The sequence below is a fragment of the Mastigoproctus giganteus genome, chromosome 10 (assembly GCF_048544385.1).
Source record: "Mastigoproctus giganteus isolate SK-2022 chromosome 10, ASM4854438v1, whole genome shotgun sequence".
Taxonomy (NCBI): domain Eukaryota; kingdom Metazoa; phylum Arthropoda; class Arachnida; order Uropygi; family Thelyphonidae; genus Mastigoproctus; species Mastigoproctus giganteus.
The window spans coordinates 182,062,651-182,089,424 of NC_143584.1; the positions used below are offsets into that span (position 1 = coordinate 182,062,651).

Here is a 26,774-nt window from a genome sequence, read left to right on the forward strand (position 1 = left end):
CTTGCCTCTAACTCTAAGTACCTGTTTCCAGTTGGCTTCTCGACGCAGCGCTTCGACGAACGCGTGCGCACCTAACCTGGAAAACAATCTCTTTTTTTTTTTTTTTTTTTTTTTTAAGTTTTAGAAACCCGTACCTAAACAGTTCACAACAGGTCAGGGATCTGAAAAGCAGTAGTTTCCAAAGATGTTTACATCTTTAGAAATGACTGTACTCAGTATCTTTTGCGTTTTTGGCATATGGCATCCTGCGTCAATTTTATTTTTATTAAATTCATTCACATGCGTGTAAAGTTAGTCCCCTTACATCTACTTTATGTTTTCGGCGTTTATTTTATTTTATTTTTTAACCTTTTCTTTGGTTTCATTAGGTCTCTGCTAGCCCCGGCGAGGGCCTTTCACCTAGCTTGCTACATTTGTTACTTTGTTTGAACAGTCGTGCTGTTATCTTTTGTATCCTAGTAAAAGGCACTGCGCATGTTCAGTACAGAAAAACGACCCAGTGATCACGAAAACAAAGCGAAAGAAAATTTCTGCAATTTTTTTCTCAGATGTCCTCAATAAAATTAAACGGATTGGAATAACCGGAATTACAAGGCATTTCATTGTTTTATTGGCGTTCCAATGATTACGCGCATGCGCAGGTTCGGTAAGTATCATTTTAAATTGTAGCGTATAGAAAAACTTAACCCTTAAATGGGAAAATGGTGTTTAGAGTCCACAAGACGTGTATTAATTATTTTTCTTTTCTTTTTTGGCTGATATGGAGTGCGCCATATAAAAAAAAGTTTATTTTTTATTCTTCGTAATTTAAATTCATCACAGTTGTGTCACGTTTCCATGTATCCAAAGCAATCGGAAACCAGTATTATGTTGTAATCGAGAAGACAACGAAGCGAAATACAATCGTCCAATTTCTGACTTGCTGTGAAGGTGTTTTATCACATTGAATTATTCCAGTTGCAACATAAAGTTATGATAGAATGTGCTGATAGGGAATGAAGGGTATTTATTGCTAAAGCATTTTTAGGCGTGTGACATAATTAGCTTTGTCAGCGCTGTGGGGAACTTACATTAATACATTCATTATCATGAACAAGAATATTTACGTTTATATTCTTTGGAAAATAAAATAAAAATAGCGGTTCACTGCTGTATATAGAGGAAGGCGGTATATAGTTAAAAGTTCATGACACAAATATCGGCGTAGATGTGTAGATATTTGCATTATGAACTTAAATTTCCAAGAAGTGGTGCGAGGATAGTCTGTGCCCATAGCACAGTGGTATAGTCACAGTCCTCTCCACGCGGGATGAAAAAGGGCCGGATTGCAAGGTCAAAGACGCGCAGAACTTTTATGGGCTTATTTCTCTCAGTTAGCTGGGTTAATTGGTCTCAGGCGTGGACAGCAAGGTTTTGCTCCGGTAACTCTATTTTTTCGTACTTCAAATAGACCAGAGCTTTTTATCTTGGGAATAAGAACTTTACTATTAAAATGTCATAGTGGACTGCTCCACAGTACTGTACTATAAAGGCTGTATAGCGCAGTAGATGCTAATAGGATATGCTTTAATATAAAAACATAATGCATTGTATAATATTAGGCAACTAGGTGGTTATCACCCGTTCACGAAAATGCCAGCTACGAATCTCTTACATATACAACCAGTATCAAATTCTTTGTTTTCTTGTGAAGTAAATATCTAATTATAAATGCAACATTTTTTATTTATATAAATGCGCAATATTAATTTTCGAAAATTGATCGTTGGCGAATGCAACACTGGAGGTTGGCTTAGGATGCGTAATACCCTTTCACTGGTTGTGCTTTGAAAGAGCTATGGAAATTAAACATAAATCATTATGAGGATAAATGGTTGTGTGAATATAAAGAAAAAAGGTCTGAGATTCTTTCCCATCCATCAAAAAATATATATAATTATAATAATAATTTAAAAAAAATAAATAAAAATAAATAAATGAAGGATTGGAGGGTTGAACCATCTCTCTTAACCTTTTACCAGTAAAGTTTCATGTAATGTGGTTTGCGAATGGAATCCCTATATAGATGATTTTCTCACGAAAGACAATTTCAGGTAGGTTATAGCGGCGAATAGGATTTAAAAATATGTAATATAAAGTCGTATACCCCTGTAGATAACTTGATTTACTATTTACTCTCTTCAGAAACTAAAAGCCAAGTTCTCTTTTGCAAGGCAAGTCATTGGAGAGCCGCCAAATTGCAACTACGTTACTTAGCTTGTAAATGCTACGGTTGCTACATATTTCACTCGTAGTAATGACTGTTTGAGATGCTGAGAATCCAAATGAGAAGAGAAGACAAGGAGAAGGATTATTGACGAGTACTGTATATGTTGAAGTGTGTGCTCACTTTTCAATTTTTAATTTAATCCTGTCTACAAATGTAGCAAACAGAAAATTGACTGAAGAATACACGCAATTACAGACACAATATACTAACGCCTCATAGCCTTAGTTTCTTTGCCGCTTAACACACACACATAGCCTAACACAACCTACAGATGCGACTTCCTAGATGTTTTTCCTCTGTCTTGACTCCCCCCTCCATTAACTTCTTTTAAAGACACGGAACGCAGGAAGAAAACACTTGCAGAAAAACTTCGCTGTCTCTAGGAATCCTTGCTTTACTCGGAAACAAAGGAGGGGGAGCCTTGTGATTGCGAGCTGAAATAGACTAAAAAAATGAGCCGGCGCCAGCGGATGAAAGCGCACCGTGTATGTGTCTGCCTGTCGTCTCCTGACTTTCCTCACCCGTCACCATGACCTGTATGGTCGATAACCTGCCGTCATCGGTTATTTTAGGCATCCCCATCCAACTTAAGACGTTAGCAACAGCGTGCCGAGTCAACAGTCTTAGTTCGTCCCTAGATGTAGTAATCCACCTTGTTGCTTTCGCCGTGGCCCTGCCCTCGGTAGGCCACCTTGCTCTAATCACCCCTTTCATGCCTTAAATAGATGCATTTTCTTCCCCACGGCTACTCTTTAGGCTTACAATCCCGGCTCTCTTCACGTGTCTAGGATGGCCAGTGGCCATTCTCTGCTGATTCTTTTGCTGACCAGCATGGTCTGGACTTGTGGATTGGATTTGCTTCGTCCTATCACCAAGTTTTTTCGGAAACAGTCATGTGAGTATCTTTGCCGTTGTCTTATGCAATTACTGATTTTGAAATTCCTTTGGTGTTGAAGATTATGTCTAAGGTTGAGGCAGAAAGTGAATCGGTTTGTTGAGCTTTTATATAATTATATACGTAGATTATTTCGTTTCGCCGGTTTTCTATTTCACCCCTCCTTACGAAGTTTTTTCTTCTTCTTTTTTTATTAATATACCGAAAATAATCAGAACATAAGTGTGTCGGATAGCCTTGTATATATATATATATATATGGCAACCAGAAATGTATATAAAATAAGTCGTAATACTCAAATTAATAACAGTTAGGTTGAGGCAGGCATTGCATCAGCATATGCAAAACAGGATTTCTAACGTCACGTGGTTCAGCTAAGCGTTCGGTGAGGAGGAAACTGTTACAAACACTGGTTTATTCAGAAAAAATAAACCATTAGCTAGAACTGCACACAGCAAATGCATTAAGAGTGTGCTGCAACTAATGTCCATCTTCAGCTACAGCCTTGACCCTCCTATATCTAGACAAACCATTGTAGCCGGAACTGCGATTTGATATTCTGTATCCGCACCCGTAAACAACGATAAGAAAAGAGAAAGATTTCAAAGAGGTCACCGACGGCGAATTGTATATAACTGAAAAGAGGTTCCGTGATTCGAAGAATTCCGCCCCATGCCATTCCTTACGGATGATGTAATGTACAAGCCCAAAGGTGATGAATCCGCATGCGCCACTTCATAGCACAAGTTTATGGAATGGAATTATAGTGTGGGAAGGTTCTACATAAGTTGGATTCGTTGCGTCTTTATTTATTTTGCTTAATGGACAAAGTTCCAAAGTTCCGGGCTAGAAAGAATATCATTTGACACTTTTTCAGTCTTCGGCCGACACTTTGAGAAGGAAGGGGATTTGTTGACCGCCGAAAACTAAAGGCGGTATTCTTTCTCAGCTGCTCTCTGGAACTTTGTCCACTTCGCAAAATAAATAAAGAAGCAATGAATCCAACAGTTTGACGACCATAGCAGCCACATTGTGACTTCTTGTATGGCCTTCACATATAGTCGCTGCATTTCATCCAGTCATTACACCAGACAAAGTGACCATGATGATGTTGGCACGTATTTCAGCTGATGAGAAGTCAAACAGTTACGTTTCGTTAATTAATATTAGCATTAGTATTAGTAGTATAGTACAAGGGAGCTAAAGGCTCTATTGCTGCACTAGTCAAAACACAAAAAATAAATAATAATAATAAAATAAAATAAAAATAAATAAATACAAATAAAATATATATACAGGGTGCCCTTGAAATCGATGCCGATATTTATTGAGGGAATGGTTCCATTAAAATACAATAAAAGTCTGTACTCAGTTTGAAGTCGGAGAAACCGGTTTTGATTTAGAGCGCTAAACATATTATAACGTCATTTCCGCTTCTATTATATTTACTATTATATGCAAAACGCATATAATAGTAAATTTATGAAAAGCAATCATTATGAAAAAGCTTACTTTAATTAGAAACGTTTTATTTATGTAATGTTTTTTTTTTTTATTTTAATTATAACTGAGTATCTGAATAATGTTACTTGAACTGTACATTGTGATCAGTAAATCCAAAACAATAAATGTTCGTTGATTAAAATTTAGCTATGAATTGAAGAGCACTCAGAAACCCAATAACGTTGTACAGCAAGAGTAAATGAATTTTATTAGTACTGCAATTAAAATGAAGCATCATCAAAAGAAATATAACAAAAGATGTTCGAAATGAGTGCCGTGTGATAGAAGACAGGCTTCTACACAGCGAGTGGCACTGTGTTGTTTTTAATAGCCCCGGCAGCTTCGTGGATGCGATTTAACAAGTCATCTCAGTTATTAACCTCTATGGCGTAAACCTCACGCATAAAAATTCAACAGGTTAAGGTCAGAAGAGCGTGGTGGCCAAGAGATGGTATCACCGCGACCAATCCAATGTTCTTACTTGTCGCCCGAAATCGTGCTGAAACCACATATTGGCACGTGCACTTAAAGTAACATCTTCCAGAAGTGTTAGCAATGTCGCCTACAATGCCGACCTACATATTAACGCTAAACATCACTTGAAAACGGGATTGTTGAAAGGTGTGAGGATTTTCCACGGCCATGTAGGCAGAGTGTGCATATTGAATATCCCATCTCATGTAAATGTTGCCTCGTCGGCCTACAAGATATTGATAAGAAAGTTAGGGCTGTTATTGATACGATTACGTATCCATAAACAAAATTGCTGAAGCGCAAGTGAATCTTCTGCTTGCAATGCGTGAACTCCTGTATATAGTATGCATACAGCCCGTGTTCACGCAGTACACCAAACCGTTTAAGGTCAATGCTGCACCAGCCAAAAAAAAAAAAAAAAAAAAGAAAGATAGAAAGAAAAAAAGAGTAATATAATAATAAAAAATTATAATAAATAAGAAAAGAAAAGGAAACAGACAACCTATGCATTTCCGGGAAATGATTTCCCTCCTCCCGTAGGTAACTATCCAGCTGACTTCGGAATTTCCACAAGCTGTCAGCCTCTACCACCATGTAGGTAACTTATTCTAGTAATTTATAACTCGCTGGCTAAAAGAAAACTTCCTGCAATCTAAACATCTCCACCCTACTTCTAGAATCAATTATAACCGTGAAAATTTCGTTCTCATTCATTTTACATTTGCCCCTCAGAGCCTTCCTAGTTTCCAAGCTGTGCAACGCAACCCACATATTCGAAGTCTTTCCTGATATGGACGCTCTTTTGCCTATCTCACCAGGCGAGTTACCCATCTTTGGACCCTTTCAAGAAGCTCGATGTCTTTTTTTAGATGCGGTCTCCATACTTGAATACCATTTTTGAATTATGTCCATTTGGCCTCCTTTTTTGAATGACCTGTTCTTGCAACAATTCTTCGTGTGCTGGTGGAGGATCTAATGTCACGATATCCAGCACCTCTTCCTCTGCTTGTATAGAACATGATTGGAGCCGGCTTCGGTCGTGATGCCCTTCCACTGTACCCCATTCCCTCAAATTTCAGTGGACGTTGACAAACACACGCCAATTAGGGTGTTATCACCCTGTTGGAAAACAACGCTGGTATTCGATGGCTGCAACTCTAGCATTTCCTTCTCATATACCATACACAAAGTGAATGTCTGCATATTCTACTCGCCATGTACATAATGAAGCGTTTTATAAAAAATACAGTACGGCAATTTACATAACATTTTGTGCAACGATTTCATTTGCATATCCCACTTCGTGATGTTCGCAAAACGCTAGAAGCGGAAATGACATCACTAATCTGTTTAACGCCATAACTCAAAATCCGTTGCTCCTACTTCAAACTGAGTGTAGACTTTTCTTGTATTTTAATGAACTGCAGAATTGCAGACGGCAGAAAGGCTATCTATGGGCATGCTAAATTCTGTTCTGTGTTGCAGAAATATTCTAAATAAAATAAACTTATATTTCAAACAATTGTGCAGTCTTTTATTTTATGGAGCGGAACCTGGACTTTGAATAGGCGAGGGGAAAACAAATTGCTGTCCAACTAAATGGAATTTTAGAGACGCTCAGCAAGAACTTCTAGAAGAGACAGAAAACAGAATGAAGACATAAGAGAGAAAATGGAAGTGAAAAAGAATATTATTGCTACTATCGAAGAAAAGCGTTTAACATGGTATGGACATGTAACACGGATGCAAGAAACCAGATATCCAAAGGCTATCCTGGAATGGGTACCTCCAGGAAGAAGGAGAAGAGGAAGACCTAGGAGGACATGGATGGATGGATGGAGTATGGGAGTGCATGACATCTCGAGGTTTAACTGATCAAGATACCTTGAACCGCACTTTGTGGCGGGAAAAAATTCCTACCAAAAAATAACTTGTAGGCTGAGGAAACCCATTTTAAATGGAAACACTCTTGAAGAAGATTTTACTGAACTCATTCCCTCAATAAATATCGACGTCTATTTCAAGGATACCCTGTATATATATAAAATCAAGAACTAATATATTTCCCTTCTCACGTGGTTAACTCTCTGAAAGAAAACTTCCTGCAATCCACGGTAATTTTAATCTGTGGCGCCGTTGTTCGGGAATTATTTGTAACTGAAAATTTCGTCTTCATTCATTTTACTATCCCCTCTATAAATCTCATAGATCTCAATAGATCTCAATATAGATCTTAATATAGATCGCCTTATAGATCTCAATATAGATCGCCTTATAGATCTCAATATAGATCGCCTTATAGATCTCAATCAATTCCCTCTGAAGTGCGAATACCCTTTCCAAATCTCCCCAAGAGGGTTGCCCATTTTCCACCTTCTCTTTCAAGAAGCTTGATGCCTTTTTTAGGTGCGGTCACCATATTTGAACAGAGCATTCTAAGTGTGGTATTACAATTGCCTTATACAGTAGAATTATGATCTTCCAATTTCGACAAGCAAATGTTTGATAAATCATCGATAGGATACCATGAGCTCTCCGAGATTATGGTATCCTATCGATGATTTATCGAACCGAGCTCATGGCACCCTATTGATTGCTTGGAGAATTTCATATCCGATCGTATCGTAACTCTCAAATCACTTCCTTTGCTGTTTTCAATTCAATCCCACCAAAGGTGTTATTTTTGGGTTTGCTGCTCCCCAAGTGTAAGACCTGCATTTTGTTGTATTAAAATATAGTTTCCACTTTTCTGACCATTATTGAAGTCTATTCAAGACATCCTGTAGGAGCGCTTCTTGGTGCTGATAATTAACCATTCTCCCAATCTTCACATCATCTGCAAAATTTAACATCATGATCTCTACCTCTTCGCACCCATTACATAATGATCCTATTTGATTCGTTTTCTTCTTATTTGTATTAACATACTTGGGAAAAAAAATCCTTTAAATTGCTTTAAAGATATTCCATAATTCTAATGTATTTATCTTCCCTCTACTATCTACCTAGTTGATAGAGGCTATCTAGCCTCTTAAACTGTGATAGTCCCCTTTCCGGAATTCAAACCCCATGCCTTTACTTTTAACTGCGACCTCTTTCTGCGTGATCACTTCCTGCTAATGGTACCTGCCTGTGAGCCCTGTATTATCATTTGGTTCGTGGGTAATGATTAGGTCTAAAATATTTTTATTCCTAGTATTTCTCTAACATGCTGATGCAAATAATAATCTAGTTCATTTAAAAATTTGATCCCCCATGGTGAGTTTCTCCTCCCACTTGCTCCATTCATTAAGGGACAAACTTAATTACCTATAATAAGACATTTGTGGATTATTATTGCATTTTATTTGTAGAATACAATAATCCCGTCATTACTCCATTAATAATGTATTTAATTGAGTAGTGAGAAAGGAGTGTCCGCTCAGAAAATAAGATAGTATTTAAATAATAATAAAATAAAAATGAAAATTAGTAATCGGATTACATGTTTAAAGCGCACGGTTTTATTTAGAGGGTGTTGCTCATAAAAGATCTGATAGTAATTATTTCTAATGGAACTTTTCATCCCATATCATCCGTCTTTTATTAGACCTTGGGATTTCCTTAAAAATTTACTTTTCCTTCCAAATAACCATGGCCCTGGTTTTACCTTCATTGAATTTTTCATCTCCGATAGAATCTTTCTCGAATACGTTAATTTTATGGCGCATGTCTGAAAAAATTCAGAAATTACATGAAACAAATGTTATTCCTTGATTGGGAAATACTTTTTTTTGTTTTTTAAATTGCTATGATTACTTGCTGGTGTACCACGTTCTTTCTCTTACAAAAAGACAATTGCGAGTCACATTTTTATGAGCCAACAATATTCCTAACTTTATTACCATATACAGTATAATGAAGAGATGGATGAATGAATTCCGTTTATTTGTTCTGTTCAATGTTCTTGATACGTGATGCAAATATACAGATGAAAAAAATGATAAAGATTGGTAACGAAGGATATACTAGTTGACAAAAGTTAGGGTATAGTCGACTGCACATTTTCCTTGATGGTCCTTGAGGATGTCACCGACTAGGGGGTAGATGACTCTCATCGACCGGTGCATCTCAGATATGTCAGACAAGCTGCACTAGCTACCTGGGAGTCTAAAACGCTGATGGAACTGATATTCGGGTGATATTCAAGTCAAGGAGATCCAATTTCGGCGAAGCCCGGACAGTCTGTGACAGCCAGATACTCTGCTTGCACCTTCACGATGGTGGGACTGTTAGTAATCCTGGGTATAACCTCCATGCACGAGCACATGTGAGTGACCATCGAGATATGAACCAACGTAAGCAGGGGTCAAGGTGTGGCGCCCACACCACATGGAGGAATGCCGCCTCTCTGTGTTATCAGGCAATACTATGGGGTAGATGACTCTCATCAAGTGGTGCAATACCACCACTTTGCTTATTGGAGGCTTGAAGGGGTGGAACCCATGTTTAGTCTCCAGACCTAAGTTCCGGTCAACCCTTCCCCATCTCTTCCATCATTCAGTATGACTGATGACTTTTGAGGTTATGATGGACATCATGGCAAGATTCAATCTTCCTTACATTTCGAGGGTACAGCTCTAAAACGGTGTTTGCAGACCGGCCGCTAGTTAGTACACCGGACCGAACCTATTGGTAACTTTCTAGGAGGCTTCCGGATCAGCTAGTGTATAATCTTGTTACCTCTACTCTGCCAGATAGTGACTGGAGGGAGCCGAGTAGTGTGTATGCGGGGAGCATTGTCCAAGTCACGTTATGTCAAGGATCTGGGTATATTCTTACCATGTGTACGCCATATCCAAAAATTCATTACTTCATACAGCATGTCCCACCCACTTTTTTTTCTTACTATTGAATACACCATGAATTGTCAAACTAATAGAGTAAACTTATCTGCGAAAAGATCTAAACCTCCCAAGCACTTCCTAATTCATTTCACAAATATACGTGGTCTCAATTCTAATCGCAACGATGTCCATTTCCACTTGCAGTCTGCCAAACCCCATGTACGTTTTCTGACAGAATCTCAGTTATCGGTTGATTCAACTACTGCTCATTTCAGTTGCCCAAATTATTCGCTGTATGATTCCTTTTGCCTCAAAGGTGAATATATCTATCCAATATTCTCTGTCAGAGACTTGGTAATTTGGAATCTCCTCTTTTCAATCTTCTCTGGCTTAAAATCTCTCTACCTCATTGTGTCAAATTCATCTGTTGTTTCTACCGTTCTCCCAAATCCATTAATCACTTGGAGCTCTATGACTTCCTCCAGTCCAACTTTCCTAACAGTGAGGTAATTTTCCTTGGTGATTTTAATGTTCACAATTCCAGCTGGCTTCTGTTTTCTAGTCATGCCGACCCAGCTGGTCGAGATGCTGAGACTTTTGCAATTACTAATGACCTTCCACAGATTGTTCATTTACCTACATGAATACCGGACAATCCTAACCATACAGCCAACACGCTTGATCTTTTTCTTACAAACAACCCTTCTAAGTACACAGTCCAAGTGAGAGGTCCTTTAGGCACCTCATATCACAACTTGGTGATTGTCTCTTCTTCAATGGAGCCTTTACCTCATGGCTATTCCTAACCTCGTATTATTTGGCATTACAAGAATGCAAAATTTGATGACCTGCGAGATTTCTTTTCTTTTTTTCCTTGGTCGGATTACTGTTTCAAAACTTCTGATGTCGACGTTTCCTCAGATCGTGTCAGTGAAATTATTCTTGCAGGACTGTAGAGGCGAAAAGAAAAGATGTATGAATGAAATAATCAGTTTATGGCAGACAAGATGGGATACCATACCTACTGGAAGAGTGACCAACTTGTTTATCCCGAACGTGACTTTTCTGAATGATAAAAAAGTTCGCAATTGGTTTACACCTAATTTACAGTCGTCATTTTTGTTAACAGGGCACGGGTCAATGAATGAGAAATTATATGCATTAAGACTAAGTAACACGGACCTTTGTTTTTGCGGGGTCAGGGAAGGCTGGCGGCACATTCTATATGAATGTCGAATATATGACAATGCCAGGACAGCGATACGTGAAATTCTTGATAGTATAGCTCCAGGAGAAGAAGCTATATTTTTAAGAGACTGTCGTAAGTTTCAGATGTTCCAGGTATTTGCTAAAGAAGTGTTTTTATGCTGCCATTCTTAATGATTGCACAACTGGAAGATCTACTCTTCTTTTCTCTCTCTCTCTCTCTCTCTCTCTCTCTCTCTCTCTCTCTCTCTCTCTCTCTCTCTCTCTCTCTTTTCCCCCTTCGGTTTTTCCCCCTTTCGGTTTTTAGTATCTACATATATGTATGTATGTATGTGTATATATACTAAAAACCAATATTTATATATATATATATATACTAAGTATATATATTTATTTATTTTTTTTTTTTTTTGTTATCTTAGTTAATTATTTTTATTCTTTTCTTTCTCTTCCTTTCGGGTTTTTCCCCCCACTCTGGGGAGGGCCCCAGAGAAGGAAATTCTTTTTTTTTTTTTTTTTGTTGTTGTCTCATACTCTGAGACCATAGGTGTCCTATCTACTGGAACTGGCCCACCTTTCCGTGGTGTGGACGAGTACCCAGAATCATCTGTCCAGGTGACTGATGCTTCTGGGTAGCTAAGTGGGTACCCAGAAGTGGCTTATGTTACCCATTTATGGACTAATTCAATGGAAAAGTTTGGTGAAACACAAGCAGTTGCTCTTCACATCTCAGAGGCTTTCGATCGTGTTTGGCATAAAGGTCTTCTTAACAAGCTTCCATCTTATGGTTTGCCAACTGTTTTTTGTAATTGGTTATTCAGTTTTCTCTTTGATCGCTCACTGAGGGTGATGGTGGATCCTCTGTCTTCTAACTTCTCCACTATTGATGGTGTCCCCCAAGGTTCAGTTCTTTCCCCCACTCTTTTCCTCTTGTATATTAATGACCTTCTTCCATTGACTGGAAATCCTATCCATAGTTTTGCCGATGATAGCACATTGCATTCCACTTTCCATTTTGAGAAACCTTGTCCTACTCAATCAGCTTAAACTTCTCGAAAATCTGCTACTGCTTCCTTAAATGCCGATCTCCAGGTAATTCTCCAGTGGGGCAAAGACAACTTAGTTGATTTCAATCCTTCTAAAACTCAGTCTTGTCTTATATCTCGCAAAAAGGATTCTTTTGCTCCTATGCTTATCTTTGGTGACACTCCGATTTCTAGGCAAAATGATATATCTCTTTTGGGGATTACCCTGACTTCTAATCTCTCTTGGCACAAGCACATTACAAATATTACTTCCTCTGCATCTAAAAAACTTGGTTTTCTCTTTCGCTCTCGGCGTTATTTTTTTTCCAAACAGCTGTTCACTCTTTACAAATCTCAAATCCGCCTTACCATGGAATATTGTTCCCACACCTGGGGTGGTTCCCCCAAAACCTGTCTCAGGCTTCTTGATTCTGTTTAGAAGAGGCAGTTAGGTTAATTAATGATTCATCTCTAACAGAGTCTCTCCACTCTCTGTCTCGTAGACTTACTGTTTCTGCTGCATGCCTTTTCTACAGATACTTCCATGGGCACTGTTCTTTTGAATTGGCTTCTATAATTCCCGCTCTCTCTTTCAAAACAGTCCGAACACGTGCCGCCACCAACCAACATCCATTTACTGTCCAACTTCAAACCCACAGAACCAACTTTTCATCTTCCTCATTTATTCATTCAACTGCCGTTTTCTGGAACAACCTTCCTTCAAACGTATTTCCTGAAAATTACAGTCTACAGAAGTTCAAGTCCAATGTCAACAAATATCTTCTTTCGTCTTCTCGTGTTTGGGGTTTACATAAAAAAAAAAAAAAAAAAAAAAAATTTTCCCTTTTTTAAATTGAACACGGAATTTAATCCGAATTGAACACGGAATTGAATCCGAATTGCATGTAGATAAAATAACTGATGCAAATGCAAATGAGCGCATTCACATCGTTGTGATATGCCGATATGGACAGTTTTAAATAGAGCGGTTCCACAATTGAAGTGAGACTTCAGTCGTTGCGAGGATACCAAGTACGTCTGGGAACGTTTCATGGTCACTTGACAAAGGCATACTACATGAGTGAACCTTTGCGATGGTGAACTGTCAGCAGGATGAAAGAGAGCCACTCACAGGCGGAGATAGTTAGGGTTCTGAATGACCACCCAAGTAAGATATTCCAAATGGGGAAACAGTTCCAGGGGATAGAAGTATCCCGAACTGGGCAAGGTTAACCAAGGGTCACTGCACCAGTAGATGATTGATATCCGATTTTAACCGTTAGACGACATGGGGAGACTGATGTCAGTGTTCCCATTTGGCAGTTTCTCAGAGGAACATCTCCCATCGAATTGTATTGTGTAAGCTCTTACCTCATTGCAGAGAAGAAGCTTGTGTCAACTGACGTCGTTTTGTTTTGTCATTTCAAATAACATGTCAATCGGATCTAAGAGCAATGATCCAATGTGATCTTCAAGGATGAGTCCAGATTCAGTTTACAGTTTGATGCTCGACTTATTTCATTTAGAGAGAGAGAGAGAGAGAGAGAGAGAGAGAGAGAGAGAGAGAGAGAGAGAGACTAAGCTATAAACATCAGTGAAAAGGACTATTACGAAGGAGGCGGTTTGATATTGGGCAGGAATAATATGCAATACACGTACGAAGTTACTATCTTCGAGAGAGGAACTGTGACCGCTGTGAGATATAGCAAAGACATCCTTGAACCCTATAGTAGACTTTTCTTTTTTTTTTTTTTTTTTTGGAGAATGCAATAGCGCTCACCATTTCATTCTAATGACGAGCACACGCTCCATCATAAGAGCACAACTGGCGGAGGACTTCAGGTTGAAAGTATTTTCTGAATGGAGAGTCGTCTAGAAGTTCATAGACCTGAATTCCATAGAAGATATATAGTATACTCTGAGAAGACAAATTTTGAGTCGTTATCTTCCCCTTCCTCACCTTCGGGAAAAAAATCCTTATATACATCACGAACTACTCACTGGAAGAGAGTCTTCAGTGCTACCAGGACTCATTAATGATGCGAGGGGACCCATTGTGAGCTTTGCTTGGCGATCAGGAAAGTCATACTAATGAGGTATGCACCACCGATTTGCGTATTTTGCAAATGACATGTTTTTTTTTCGCAATAGACAAATGTTTGCAGTTAGTTTCTGAGTTGATCACGAAGGCTTATATACTTTTAGGATGTCATAATTTTGTTGTATTTTGTATTTTACTATATATGCTTGTTATCCGTTTTATAAAAATGTTTATTTAGTCTTTATGCATTTTCAGGTGTAGTTCTTGTGCTGCTTACATTACTTAGTTTTAGCGTGCTATATTCTCTAATGAAATGGTAATGGATTTTTAGCTTTGTATAATTTTTAGTTTTGTATAGTTTTAATAAATTAATTAAGAAGAAGGGAAAGTACATTCGATTATACCCAATGGATTTAATTAGGCGAAGTAGAGTAAACAAGAGCTATTTACAGGGGTTAATTATGTCTACACTATATTTTAGACGCAATAATTTTTAATGTTAAGTTTTACTGAACAACAGTATTATTTCAAATTTTATATTAGGGATGCCCGAGGCCCTTCTGTATTATGTCCGTAAATTGCGTGTTTACTCTGGCGTGTTTCTCCCCAGTTACCGGCAGAAAAAACCTTGTTATCCTCGCCTGAGACCGATTAACTCAGACACAGTGTGAAAAGGCCCATAAAAGTTCCTCGCCTCATTGACGGGATTCGAACCTGGACCTTTTCCACACGATATGGGGAGGACGGTGATTATAGCCACTGTGCTACCGCGAGAAGATGGCAATGAACGTAATCAAAATTCTCGCTGCATCCTTAGTCGATTCGGTTAGTGCAGTGGTTTTCGACCGGGGTGCCGCGGCACCTTAGGTTGCCGCAACAACGTTCCAGGGGTGTCACGTAATTTGGGTTTAAGTTACTTAAACTTATTATTTTTTAAAATTTATATGTTTATTTCATTATAAAACGGTGTACAGTATGGTGGGTGTGCCGCAAAATAAAATAAATTACTTAGGGGTGCCGTTATTAAAAAAAGGTTGAAAACCACTGGGTTAGTGGCTTGTAGAGGGTCTTTATAACTTGACTTTTGTACAGTTCCCCCCACCAAATAAATAAATAAAATTAAATAAAAATTGTAATTGCGTTAATTGGGAAATATCCTGCCTGTGTGTTGATGGCATTGTGTAAACAGAAGTTACTGATTTCGGCAGAAATCCGCTAAAAGAGGTTGGGTGTGTCTATCCAGTTGGTAATAATTGTGACCAAGAAATTCAAATTGCGTGAAAGTGTAACATCGCGTGCCACTTCAAGGTCAGTCTACAGCGTCAGTTCTTAGACTTTAAAATGGACACTGTAAATGCCATTATGTCTCGTATACGCGACTGATCCTCCTGACTGGTCGATGGCGTATAAGTCGTCCTCTTGTTTATCCACCCAAGGACCTCTCAGTTAGCAAGGGCTTTTTTAAGTGCGAGGATACAGCCGAGTTTGGAGAGATGCGGGTGTCGAGGGCAATCAGGTTGAGGTTCTTAATTTTGTTAGATATAATTAGAGAAAATCACCTTACCATTGTCTTGGTGATTTGAATTTGTGCTTTTCTTCAAGCTCGGCAACGGTGGACTTCCCATTAATGCGGATCTTGATATCATTCCTTCTAAGTTCCTTTGTAAAAGTCGTCAGTTATGATTTTTCTGGTTTAGAGTTAAGGTCTGGCCACTCTAAATAGATTTCCATTGAAGTATCATCGTTTATTCTGTACCTTGTTGTAAAGTAGTTGTTCTTATTTTGATTTTTAATTAATGTGGGTTCTGTTTACTGTTTGTCTGTCAGCACATCCTGGGCATTCACTTCTGTTTTTAAGGTGCTTTTGTCTGACTAAATTCATATTACATATAAAAATTGCTTAGCAATTCAAATTGTGGGCTTGTTTGAAACGACGATTCCATAGTTTACTTAATAAAATACGCTTTCACTGAACGGTGCAGTTTATTTTTAAACTGCGCGGTTTTGGTACAGGAAATGTTTGCTACACGTTTTCTTCGGGAAAAAAGAAAAAGAAAAAAAAATGCGGTTGAGATGCAGACGGGGAGGATGTGACACGACCAAGGGGTTACTGACCTTAATATCTATTTAAAATACAGCATTTCTCGGAATTTTTAGTCGTTTAAGTTCAGTTTGGCTTCGAATTATCATTGGTAAGTTTGTTTTTATTTATTTTCTGTCATTTGTTTTGTTATCTGTCATGTACTGCCATCTCGATCCTCATACCACGTATCCATCGCTGTATGATCACACTGTATGGAGGCCTACGTTCTGTCGCTTGGGGAGAGGGAAAGAAAAAGGCATCTGTAAAATCGTGTTCGAACAAGTTGTGTCGACAAAAATGGGTAGCGCCCTCGCCACCGTAAGAACTTCGTACAGTGGCGACAGTAGCACATGCCAAGCTGCGGTCTTCGACATTTTCAGCGGAGGTCTATCGACCACTGTCAGACACAATACGTGAGCTGTGCACTTCCATTGCGTCAGTGCTATATTTACTGAGACCAAGAACGCTCAAGATGCCGCCCGGATGCTGATAATGCATTGGGTAATTGAAAACAGTGACAAAACAGCTGTTAGTAGGAAGTGCCATCTGCCGGCGAGATGGAAAAGTATCTTGGTATGTTTACTTTTTTAGAAGCAGTGGATAACCCTGACAAACATTATTGAGCAATAGCAATTACAGTACTCAGATTCGGAATCCACAGAGTGGGGAAACAAATTGCGTTCATAAAGTTAAACAAACGCCTGTAATGCTGGTTTTCAAACTACGTTAAACGATATTCTTAAATTAAAATTCATACAGATGTACTTAGTTATTCATGGCATGCAATTCGAATAATAAGGGAATTAAGAGTTAATTGAATATTTTTTCTTTGGGTTCTAACTTTTGGTACACACCACATGATAAATAGTTGCGTATAAGCTGTCATAAAAGAGATTTTTAAGGAACCTTAAAACCCTTGTGGCAAAAAAAAATTTACAGGAGGCAATTCTTTTCACACTTGGAAAAAAAAAAAAAAAAACTGCTCTAAACGTCTCTAAATATTGGATATTTCTTAATCCGCATTAAAATATTGCAATTTATTTTAGAACTTTTATCGTAGACTGTTTTCTACGTTATTTATCCTTCTTTATTTACAAAAAAAAAAAAAAAAAAAAAAAAAGAGAAAGAAAAGTAATAAAGATCATACAATCACGTCTCTCTCTCAGTAAAAATTTCACGAAACCCCAACAAGCTCTTTCGATGCCCCAGGATTCCGCAGAACTCAGTTTGAAATCGTGTGAAGTAGTGGATATCTTCAAGGTGAGAACTGGTCACTTAATCTACTGGATGGAGCTTGAGATGGGATATTAATGGCTTGCAGCATAAAAGTGTTCGATACGTGTTTTAATGTGAATGTGGTTCAAAAGATCAACGTGCTCTGCATTATGCTGCATATTCCTGTCCTGAACATCTCTCGCACATTTTTTTTGGAAAATTATAATTTAGATAAAGGACAAGAATTTAATGTGGAATTTAAAAAAAAAAAGTGATTTTATTCCTACAAGAATAATTACTGATCATCTCACTTCACTCTTGTATTTCCAAATGATACAAGGCTTTCGAATAGAACCTGTTCGCAACATCCTAAAACTGCTTCCACGGCTCGTGCAGCCGTTTGTTTAAGGTCGAAGTTCCTCTTTTCCTCACGGAAAAAATCCAGTTGGACCCACAATAGGGCAAGCGTGATTTGCCTGTATACACCTTTGTTTGTTTAGAAATATCGGGCTAGCCAGGAACATGGTTTCAATTGGATCACTGGTAGGGTGGCAAACATTTGGCAGTTGAAATTGTTCAATTCCGATCATGTTCGAAGTTGAGCATTTTCTCGGGGGATGGGGATAGCAGTGGTGCACGATATGGAAGTTAGGATCAGGTCAAGATAGTCAAGATTTTAGACCTTGCACGTGGCAGTTATACACAGGGTTGCTAACAATTTCACCAGCTTTGGTGAAATTTTACATCCGAGATTTGGACTAGATTTTGTCTAAATTTAATGTATTTGAGTTGGACCTGAATATCAGATCCATCGGCGTGTTAGACTCCCAAGTGGCAGCCTTAGCTATCATTACTGTTTTTTTTTTTTGTTTTTTTTATTACCATAATCGCTTAACATAAAATTCCTTGACGTAGTTAGCCAAAACATTTGGTGGCGCCAACGCGGATCAATGGGAGAAGGAGAATCGACATCTTTAAGATCATGAAGGAGTTTACTTATGCATGGGTAATGCACACATTATTTCTACTACCAAGGTAGTTTTAATGAATCGTTTTAATTGTATCTCATATTATAAATACCTTCACAACGAGTTGCCATGGTATTGCACTACCTCGAATGAATAAATAACGCTTCACCTATGGAGAAGGCTATTGTTACTTATTCTCGGCGGATACCACCACCACTCAGACAGCACCAATTCGAAGCTCATTGGCTTCTCATCGGTGGGTGGGCTGGTACCCTGTTGTTGAAATAGTGATTTTTTTTTTTTTTTTTTTTTGATTTGGTAGTTGTTGGCGCATTGGCTTCTGTGGCCATATTGCACCTCCTAAGGTTTTTGCAGTACTTTGATCCAAGCCCGAGGCGAGAATCGAACCCGCGACCTTTGGGTTGCCGGGCAGGTACTTTACCCACTCGGCTAGCCCGGTCGGCTTGAAATAGTGACAACCCAGTTATGAAGTATAACTCCACAATATGAGAGATGCTTGATGGTGTGCATGGTTTAATCTAAAAGATATGGGTGGTGGTATCCGCCGAGAATAAGTAACAATAGTCTTCTCCATAGGTGAAGCGTTACTTATTCGAGGTAGTGCAATACCATGGCAACTCGTTGTGAAGGTATTCACAATATGAGATATAATTAAAACTACCTTGGTAGTAGGAAAGATGTGTGTGTGTGTGTGTGTCCATTACTCATGCATAAGTAAACTCCTTCATACCCTTAGGCATTTAGCCAAGAAATATCTTTTATCTTTAAGATCATTCAAATACTTTCTTGTCTGTGCTTCATAACACAGCAGTTATCCATGACTCATCCTTAAATAGTTTAGAGAAATATGTTGTCATGGAAATACATTTTTCATGGCAAATTTTATCTATACCAACTCTCGTTAAGTGAAAATACTCAACTTCAGTCACCATCAGTAACAAATCTCAGCGGATAACACGCACAAAAGACCTTGTCGTATCCTTCCATTCGTCAGGGTTTTCCAAATCACACCCGAAAGGTGTTTCGTCTACTGCTGCCGAGAGAGGCTTAATTCTCTCAAAAGAATCCTAAAATTTCTTTTAATGTCTCCTTTCTAATCAAAGACGGAAGCATTCAAAAAAAAAAAAAAAATCATCAAATTGCTCTGCTACAAACAAAAGTCCAGCCATCGAACCTCATCATATAGAATTGGTGCTAATTCTTCGGTCAGCACACTAATTGTAAAATGCTACTACGAATCTTAGAATTCTTAATAAACTACGATAATAACGAGTTCAACGAGTTCCTAACCTACTCTCACTTATTTCTTTTAATTATTCTGCAAGACTTAGAACTGATATACACATGAAAAAATAGGGTTTACAGTGCGATTTAATGTTATTTTTAAAAATAAATTATATTCAATCTTAAAAATAACAGAATACAATTTAATAAAATAAGAATACGAAGTCTGTATTCTGTTCGACAATGAATATATAAGTAAAGAAGTAGCGATGACAATGAAGATCTTTGTTACTAATAAACCTTGGTGGGGGAAAGGTGTTATTTGGTGGGGAGGGGTCAGAGTGCTGGATTTGTGCATCTAACTGCTAACTATTGGTCGTTAGCCATCGGTACTGATGAAAAAGGATGTTTTTTGTATGGGCACACAGAAACGCCCCTGACATACACAACTACTGCTTCTAATGATAGACCACTCTTTTGTCAGGTGGCGATCTGGCTCTCGGTGGGACTTGCACGAGCCCAAATGCCCGTAGGCGGTCTCTGTACGTACAAGCACACGCACACTCGCACGCGAACAGAAATTCTTTTGCCTTCTGGGGTTAACAAATGACTCGTTTTTGTCGCTCTATTCCATTTATTCTTTTGTTTAATTGTCCGTTCTCGGAAATATAAGCAGCAGATATCGATGACCCACGTGCCTAAGTTTTGCCGCTTTACTTTGCTGTTCAAAAACAGACGTAGGTTCGCATAGGAATGCCTGCTTGTAATTAATAGTGAAAGGGCTTTCAGTGGAGGAAACCTTTCAGATTATATTTTGGATCTGATGCTGATTTACTCGTTCAATTATTGAGTTCTGGACCACACCCATCAGCCTAAATAGCTAGCATTCTCTCTCATATTCTTTTTCTTCGTCTTCTCCTTTTTTGCTTTTAATGGTGATTCTCAGATTATCTTTACGACATCTTTATGTGAGATTGGAACTTGTAGCCTCCAGAAAAATATTTACTTTGTTCCAAAAAATAACGTATGTCAGAGACCACCGCGAAAAGTTTTCCCGAAATGAACCTTATGCAGTTTTCTTGGTCTCTGAATAGTCTTCACAGACTTGTTGAGTCTTGTGCATAATCTTTAAAGATTTAAAGATGATGCAGAATATCTAAGACGATGCACCGTGAATATAATGAAGAAACAGGGACGAAGAAACAGATGGCGCTTGAGAACGAGTAACAGATTAACTGGAGAGAAAGAAGAATAAATAGAGCGGCCGCGGAGACAAAGGAAAGGAGCATATAATGGATACTTTCCACTCAGAGTCTGTGGAAAGCAGTTCCTTGTGCTGCTGAGATAAAACGGTGTAGACTGAGACACCTCCAGCGTTGCAAGATTTTTCCACGGCCAGTTGATGATTCTGTGGACCGTGAAATGGGCTGACAATTATTTATAACTCTTGGACTCGGACACTTTAAACTGGACTTGGAACTGTTTTCTGTATGTATTTATTTTTCTATCGCTTTACTATTTTGGTGTCATCTTAGAGGATCTTTCCCACCCTAATTGGTCAAAAACAGGGGAGGGTATATATTAGAATAAACTTATGTAAATTATTTGTATATTAGACAGCGGCGTTGCCAAACTTTGGCAGAGACTGCTTAAATACAATAAATAATGTGCTGTGAGATTGCTGATGTAGGAATTCTGGATTTGTGGGTCCTAACCTTTTTTTGGACGTTAGAATGTTTCAGGTTTCCTTTCATAATTAAGGTTACATCGTTTTTCCTCCTTTCCCCCACACAGAAGGATTTGGGAGTGTATATTAGTAGCACTTGTAGAGAATGGCTAGCTGTTGAACCCAATCACCACTAATGTGCCAATTATCATTCCTTTCCAACCATTACGTATGGACCTACAGATCGGACCGCACATGTAAACCTAATGTAGTTGGCTGTCGCTACTAACTCGTAATGACGTCGTGATGCGTATTGAGCACGCAGAGGACGACGGGATGCTATCTCTTTGTGTACCCCCTCCCCCCATACTTTGCTCTTTACTAGAGTGAGCTTTAAAGAATTGACGGACGGAGTAGTTCCCAGTTTGACCTTGTCGCCTCCCGGTGCTGACACCTGCAAAGGGAGAAATCACAATGAAGTTTACTTCTCAACCGATGACATCGCCAGCTACCGATGGTCCGACAGGTTCTGTGCATCAAAGCGGAACGGCTCCGAAGGTGACATCTTTTGTTGCGGAAGGTATGGTGGATAAGTGTAACGTTTCTAGATCGCCAAATGAATTGCGTTCCTTTAGATTTTGCGCAAATCATTTCTATTGTGCAATTTTTTTATTATTTAGTGTCCTCTTGAAATGCGTCCTAAAAGGACGTATTTGAAGAAGCTGATGGAACTTGCTGGTTTAAATATTCATTTTTTTTTATTTAAAGTTTAAGCTTCCAGTAAGTTTTTGCGATGATGGTACAGCTGATGGAATTTTCGCTAAAGGTAGATAATAATCATTAGAATTCTCTGCCTTTCGGTTAAGGTTAAGAAATTAGACAATGGCATCACCAGGATTTTCAATGGAAGAAGACGGTTTATCGAAAAATATACATCGATGCGAATTCAATCTATTTTAAGAGCATTTTAAGATAAATTACTTGGAAATTCGACAACAGGAGCACACCTGTTTCACATCCAGGACCCACCCTTCGCCAGTGACGTTCCGATTCATAATACAGCTTACTACGATAAAGTAATTACAGTTAAAAAACTAAAATGCAACAAAAATGTTTTAAATCAGTTGAAATGAAAGCTCATATGTTATAATATACGTATTGAAATAAAGTACGAATTGTTGAGATATGAGAGTCCAGCGTGCTAGGACTGCCTGTTAGAAGATAGTCTTTCAAGAAACTGGTTACTGTTTTATAGTCCATTAATCACCTTAACTTTGGAAGAATTCTTGAGATAACTCTAACCACTGACCTTAAAGTTTGTATTTAGAAACAGCTTTATTAAAAAAAAAAAGAAAAGAAAACATCGCGCCTTACTTCTTAATTTCGATAAAGTAAACAAGATCAATAAATCCTTTGAGGATTAAGTTTATAATGTGTTCAGTAAAAATAACTTCGCTTAGAAGTCAGTTCTTCTGAAAATCCTTTCCCTATCACTAAATGGCTTTTTTCGAAGGGGAAAAGGGGGTTGTATATATTACCACCTTGGGCTGCGTCGTGACCCTAATGGAAAAATCCAGCTGCTCTAACTGGGGGAGGTTTAGGGACTCGGTATTCCAGTTTGCCACCAGGGAGGAGCTCGCCAACTGAACCTTAAAGATCATGTCATTGTTCTTTACGATTAGTTGTGTATTGATGCGATATAGATCGTAATTACTAGCGCGTAGAATTAACGAGCGATGTATTTTTAATGATTTTTATTGCTCCTGATTTGCATAAGCAGCCTCATCAGTAGATAAGGAAGTGGAACCAAAGGGAGTTTGAATATTTTTGGTGATAATTGTAAAGAGTATTTAATATAAATTGAACAATTTATCGCAATAATTTGGACAGACAAGGACGTGAAGTAGAAAATAAAGGGCAGATGTTGGTAGTGATCCTTGCATTCCATTACTAAAATACACGAATACTTCTGAAACGTCTAAACCAGTTAGTTTAATTACGAACTAGCTCCTAAGGGGTGAGAGGAGGGAGTAGAGCTGAAGTTAGATTTTGATCATAGTATAAATGGCTCCAATCAGTCAGGATTACCGTTTGAATTTGTAAAATTAGTGAACAATACATTACAACTGTCATGCCAGATAGCCAAACAAATCCAGAGATCCAATCACAGATCCAGTGCACGTTTACATGTAATGAACGTACACCAGTTGAAAGCAGATAGCAGAGATGAAACAGATAGCTTTGCGTTCTGCTTAGTTCTTATCTGTGTTTACTAACAGTAGCAACTTCATATTTTTGTTCCCAGATTAGAACAGATTCAAGACTAATGACTTCTTTTTTTCCCCCGCGTATCTTATAAGGGGGATCGATCGCACGTGACTGTTCGCCAAGCGGGAATGCTTGAAATTACTACTTGAAGTTCGATTATCGTGACTCCGACCAAACCAGCTGCTCTATGGTAAAGGGGAGTTAATGTATTGTCCAGGAAGTTCACCGTCGGAAACCTAGTTAGTGACATTCAAAAAAACGAAAGCCTCTTGGATCGTTAACGGCCTTTAGCTTCGTCTTGACCTCGTTATTATGCCGTAAACTTGAACCTAGTCCAGATATTCGCTTTGGGGAGGAGCGCGAGCTGTGCTTACCCCCTGCTACTCTATGCTAGTCGGCGATCTTTACAGGCTGTGACTGTCAAACGCCTCATTCCATTCTCACTCCCCACTAGAAAACATTACCCCTCCCCTCTCCCCCTCAGGGTCTCACACTGCCTGTTCCGCCACTCTGACGAATAGCGTGTCACGTGATTACAAATCTCGGATGACAGCGGAAGTTGCGAAGGAAGGAAAGATCGGGGCAGGTTTCCCAGCAGATGCGGCGTGAGAGTCAGAGAGCTCACATCTGGTGTCCAGTTTGTGTTGGCGGTTAGGCTCTGTAGTTTGAAGAGCACGTGAGCAAAAATAGTCTCTTTGGGAGAGGATGCGCGCAGTGGGGACAGTTTCCTAGGTTCACTATTCCCTAGTTACAATTTGGTTAAAAGAAGATGAAAGAATTGGGTGAGTATGAAAAATTGACCTTCATTACTGTACCATTTTTATTTATTATTTTTTTTTTACGTTAAATATCTACATCTGTTTATCTTGTGGGCACAATATCATGCTACTGCGCAACGTTTGCTTTTAATTAGAAACATGGCTGTTCCTTTTTCTGAGATTGCGCTTTCAAAGTGTAACTGCAACAGTGCTGTAGCTCGTTTGGGTTCGCCACTGTGTATGTTTCATTGAATTAGATCTTTTGAACCTAACGGAAAAGTGTAATAAGTCTTTAGGAGAAATCTTACAAAATAACATTATCATTTAGTTTGCATTTTTTTTTTTTTTTTCTGCTGTCAGAACAATTTTATGGTTGCAAAAGATTTGTTCGGAACAAACGAAGATCTTTGAAATGTTTGGAAATTTTTAACACATTCATATCGAATACAAGCCATATTTAGTGGTTAATAAAGGTCTTCAGAGGTCATATGACACACCCCTACACACAGTGACTTAACTTGTTGGCAGCGATAATACCGGTTTATTTTATTTTATTTACTTTTTTTTTTTCCCCATCTTTATCTTAAACTGTATTTTATGGTGTTTTGTTTCCCTGGGTTTTAGTCCCATTTTTCGGGATATGCCACTTACTCCAAAATACCCACAAATAAACAGCGGCGGTTTGGCAGTAAAACTTAAAAAGATATGCAAAGATTATAGTTTTATTGAGGGTCCCACACAGCGAAACTAGTTCAATGTTAGTGGCTTTGTTTTAGTTGACAGCCATTTCACGATGGACTGCGTTAGAAATCGTCTTTATTTCATCCTCACTGTCAGTGAGAACCCCCTAATTGCGAAATATAGCAAATATCTCAAAGTCTCACATTTATTCAGTCCACCTTGGTAGCGCACTGGACATGTCACCCTATCATTCTTTTGAAAGAGGAATTCATCCAACCTCAGGGCAGGTGTAGGTATAAGGTCTTCCTCTCCACGTTCATGCAAACCACCCAAAAGTATACGTACAATTCACTAACAAGATATATCGAGCCTGCGTGGCCTTGATTTTTTCATTTGTTCAAACAAACAAACAACATTAAGCACTTTCACGAAGTTCGTCTATCGCTTAATGCATTCCATCTAGAGATGTGTGAGCTTTGCTCTCGCCGTCGATCTCTTGTTGAAGTATGTGCGGACAAGATTCTTTCTCGTGCCAAACCTACGCTTACATAATAAATATGCACTCGGGTTGAATGCATGTCTGTGATTTCACTTACTGTACCACTTCAGTTCTCATCGTTCTATCAAGCCACGCACGTCCAATCCCCCACCCCTAACTAAGAGATGTATGTATCGTCGCCACGGTGAGCTCTGTCTGGACACCGTGGGAGTTGGCGGCATCCGGGTGTTATCGCTGCGTGTGCGAGAAGGAACTGCACTCCAAATATCGTTGTATTGGAGTTCTGACCTTTCCGAAGAGCTCACTAGACATGCATGAATAGTCGAAAAGGCGTAGTGACAAGCAAAGTAAGTAAGATTGCTGGCGAGAGGGTTGTTCCTTAATGGGATGCGGCGGACTAAACTGTTCACCGGCAGCCAGAGAGGAGGTGCTCTATATGATAATTTCCTTCTCCATCTTCTTAATAATTTAATGATTGTTTTTTAAAAAAATATGTATTAAAAATTATTTTTATCAAACGATGAAGTTACTTATAGAAGCAGAAGAATTTTCAAAATGTAGTTGATAAAAATTTATCTCAGGACAAAGACTAATTTGGCATCAGTTTTAATTAAACACATCAATTAACAAATCAAATCAAAAAGTCATCGGATAAAGAGAAAGTTTTCTGGATTAAAAGTCAGAAGTAGCAACTTTTTATTTTTAAAAGAATTAAAAATTCATGTTTTTTTTAATATGATTTTAATTAAATTTAAAATTAGCAAATGCCACTTTTTGTAAAGGTTCATTAATGACAGTGAGGTTTACTTTGTTGGTAGTAGTGTAGGATGGTATGTGCCCGCCTTGTTTCTACATAGCTGCCATACATTCCTGATATTTCGTTATCAAATAAATTCCTCCATTGGTTAGCATCAGAGTTCATCGATGTTTATATACATCGCGCCTAAATGCAAGTGTAATTGTTATCATACTCATCCCTTGTTTATCTGCGTCTTTGGCACGGTCAGCCCACCCAGTGGCTATTCATATTTGCCCTCATCTTCGGTATATGTAACGTAACTAGAATAGGTTATGAAAAGGCAGACCACCCCAATGTTTGGACGTGGTGTCGAGGTTGGTGTAATTTACTGGAGCATGTGGTGAATGACGGTT

At 38.5% G+C, this 26,774-nt stretch overlaps 1 protein-coding gene across 2 annotated transcripts in view; it reads left to right on the top strand.

The window, feature by feature from the left end:
* The first annotated feature begins 2,872 nt into the window (after positions 1-2,872).
* The window catches only part of LOC150079597 (protein TANC2-like), a 63,481-nt gene continuing 39,579 nt past the window's right edge, over positions 2,873-26,774 (top strand). Inside the window, exon 1 of one of the 2 annotated variants that reach the window (XM_090383758.1) lies at positions 2,873-3,164. In XM_090383758.1, coding sequence (XP_090239884.1) covers positions 3,059-3,164 — 106 coding nt within the window. In that variant the 5' untranslated portion in view covers positions 2,873-3,058. Of the gene's footprint in view, positions 3,165-25,932; positions 25,970-26,774 lie in introns of those variants that run through there. The other variant, XM_090383759.1, reaches the window with a different exon arrangement.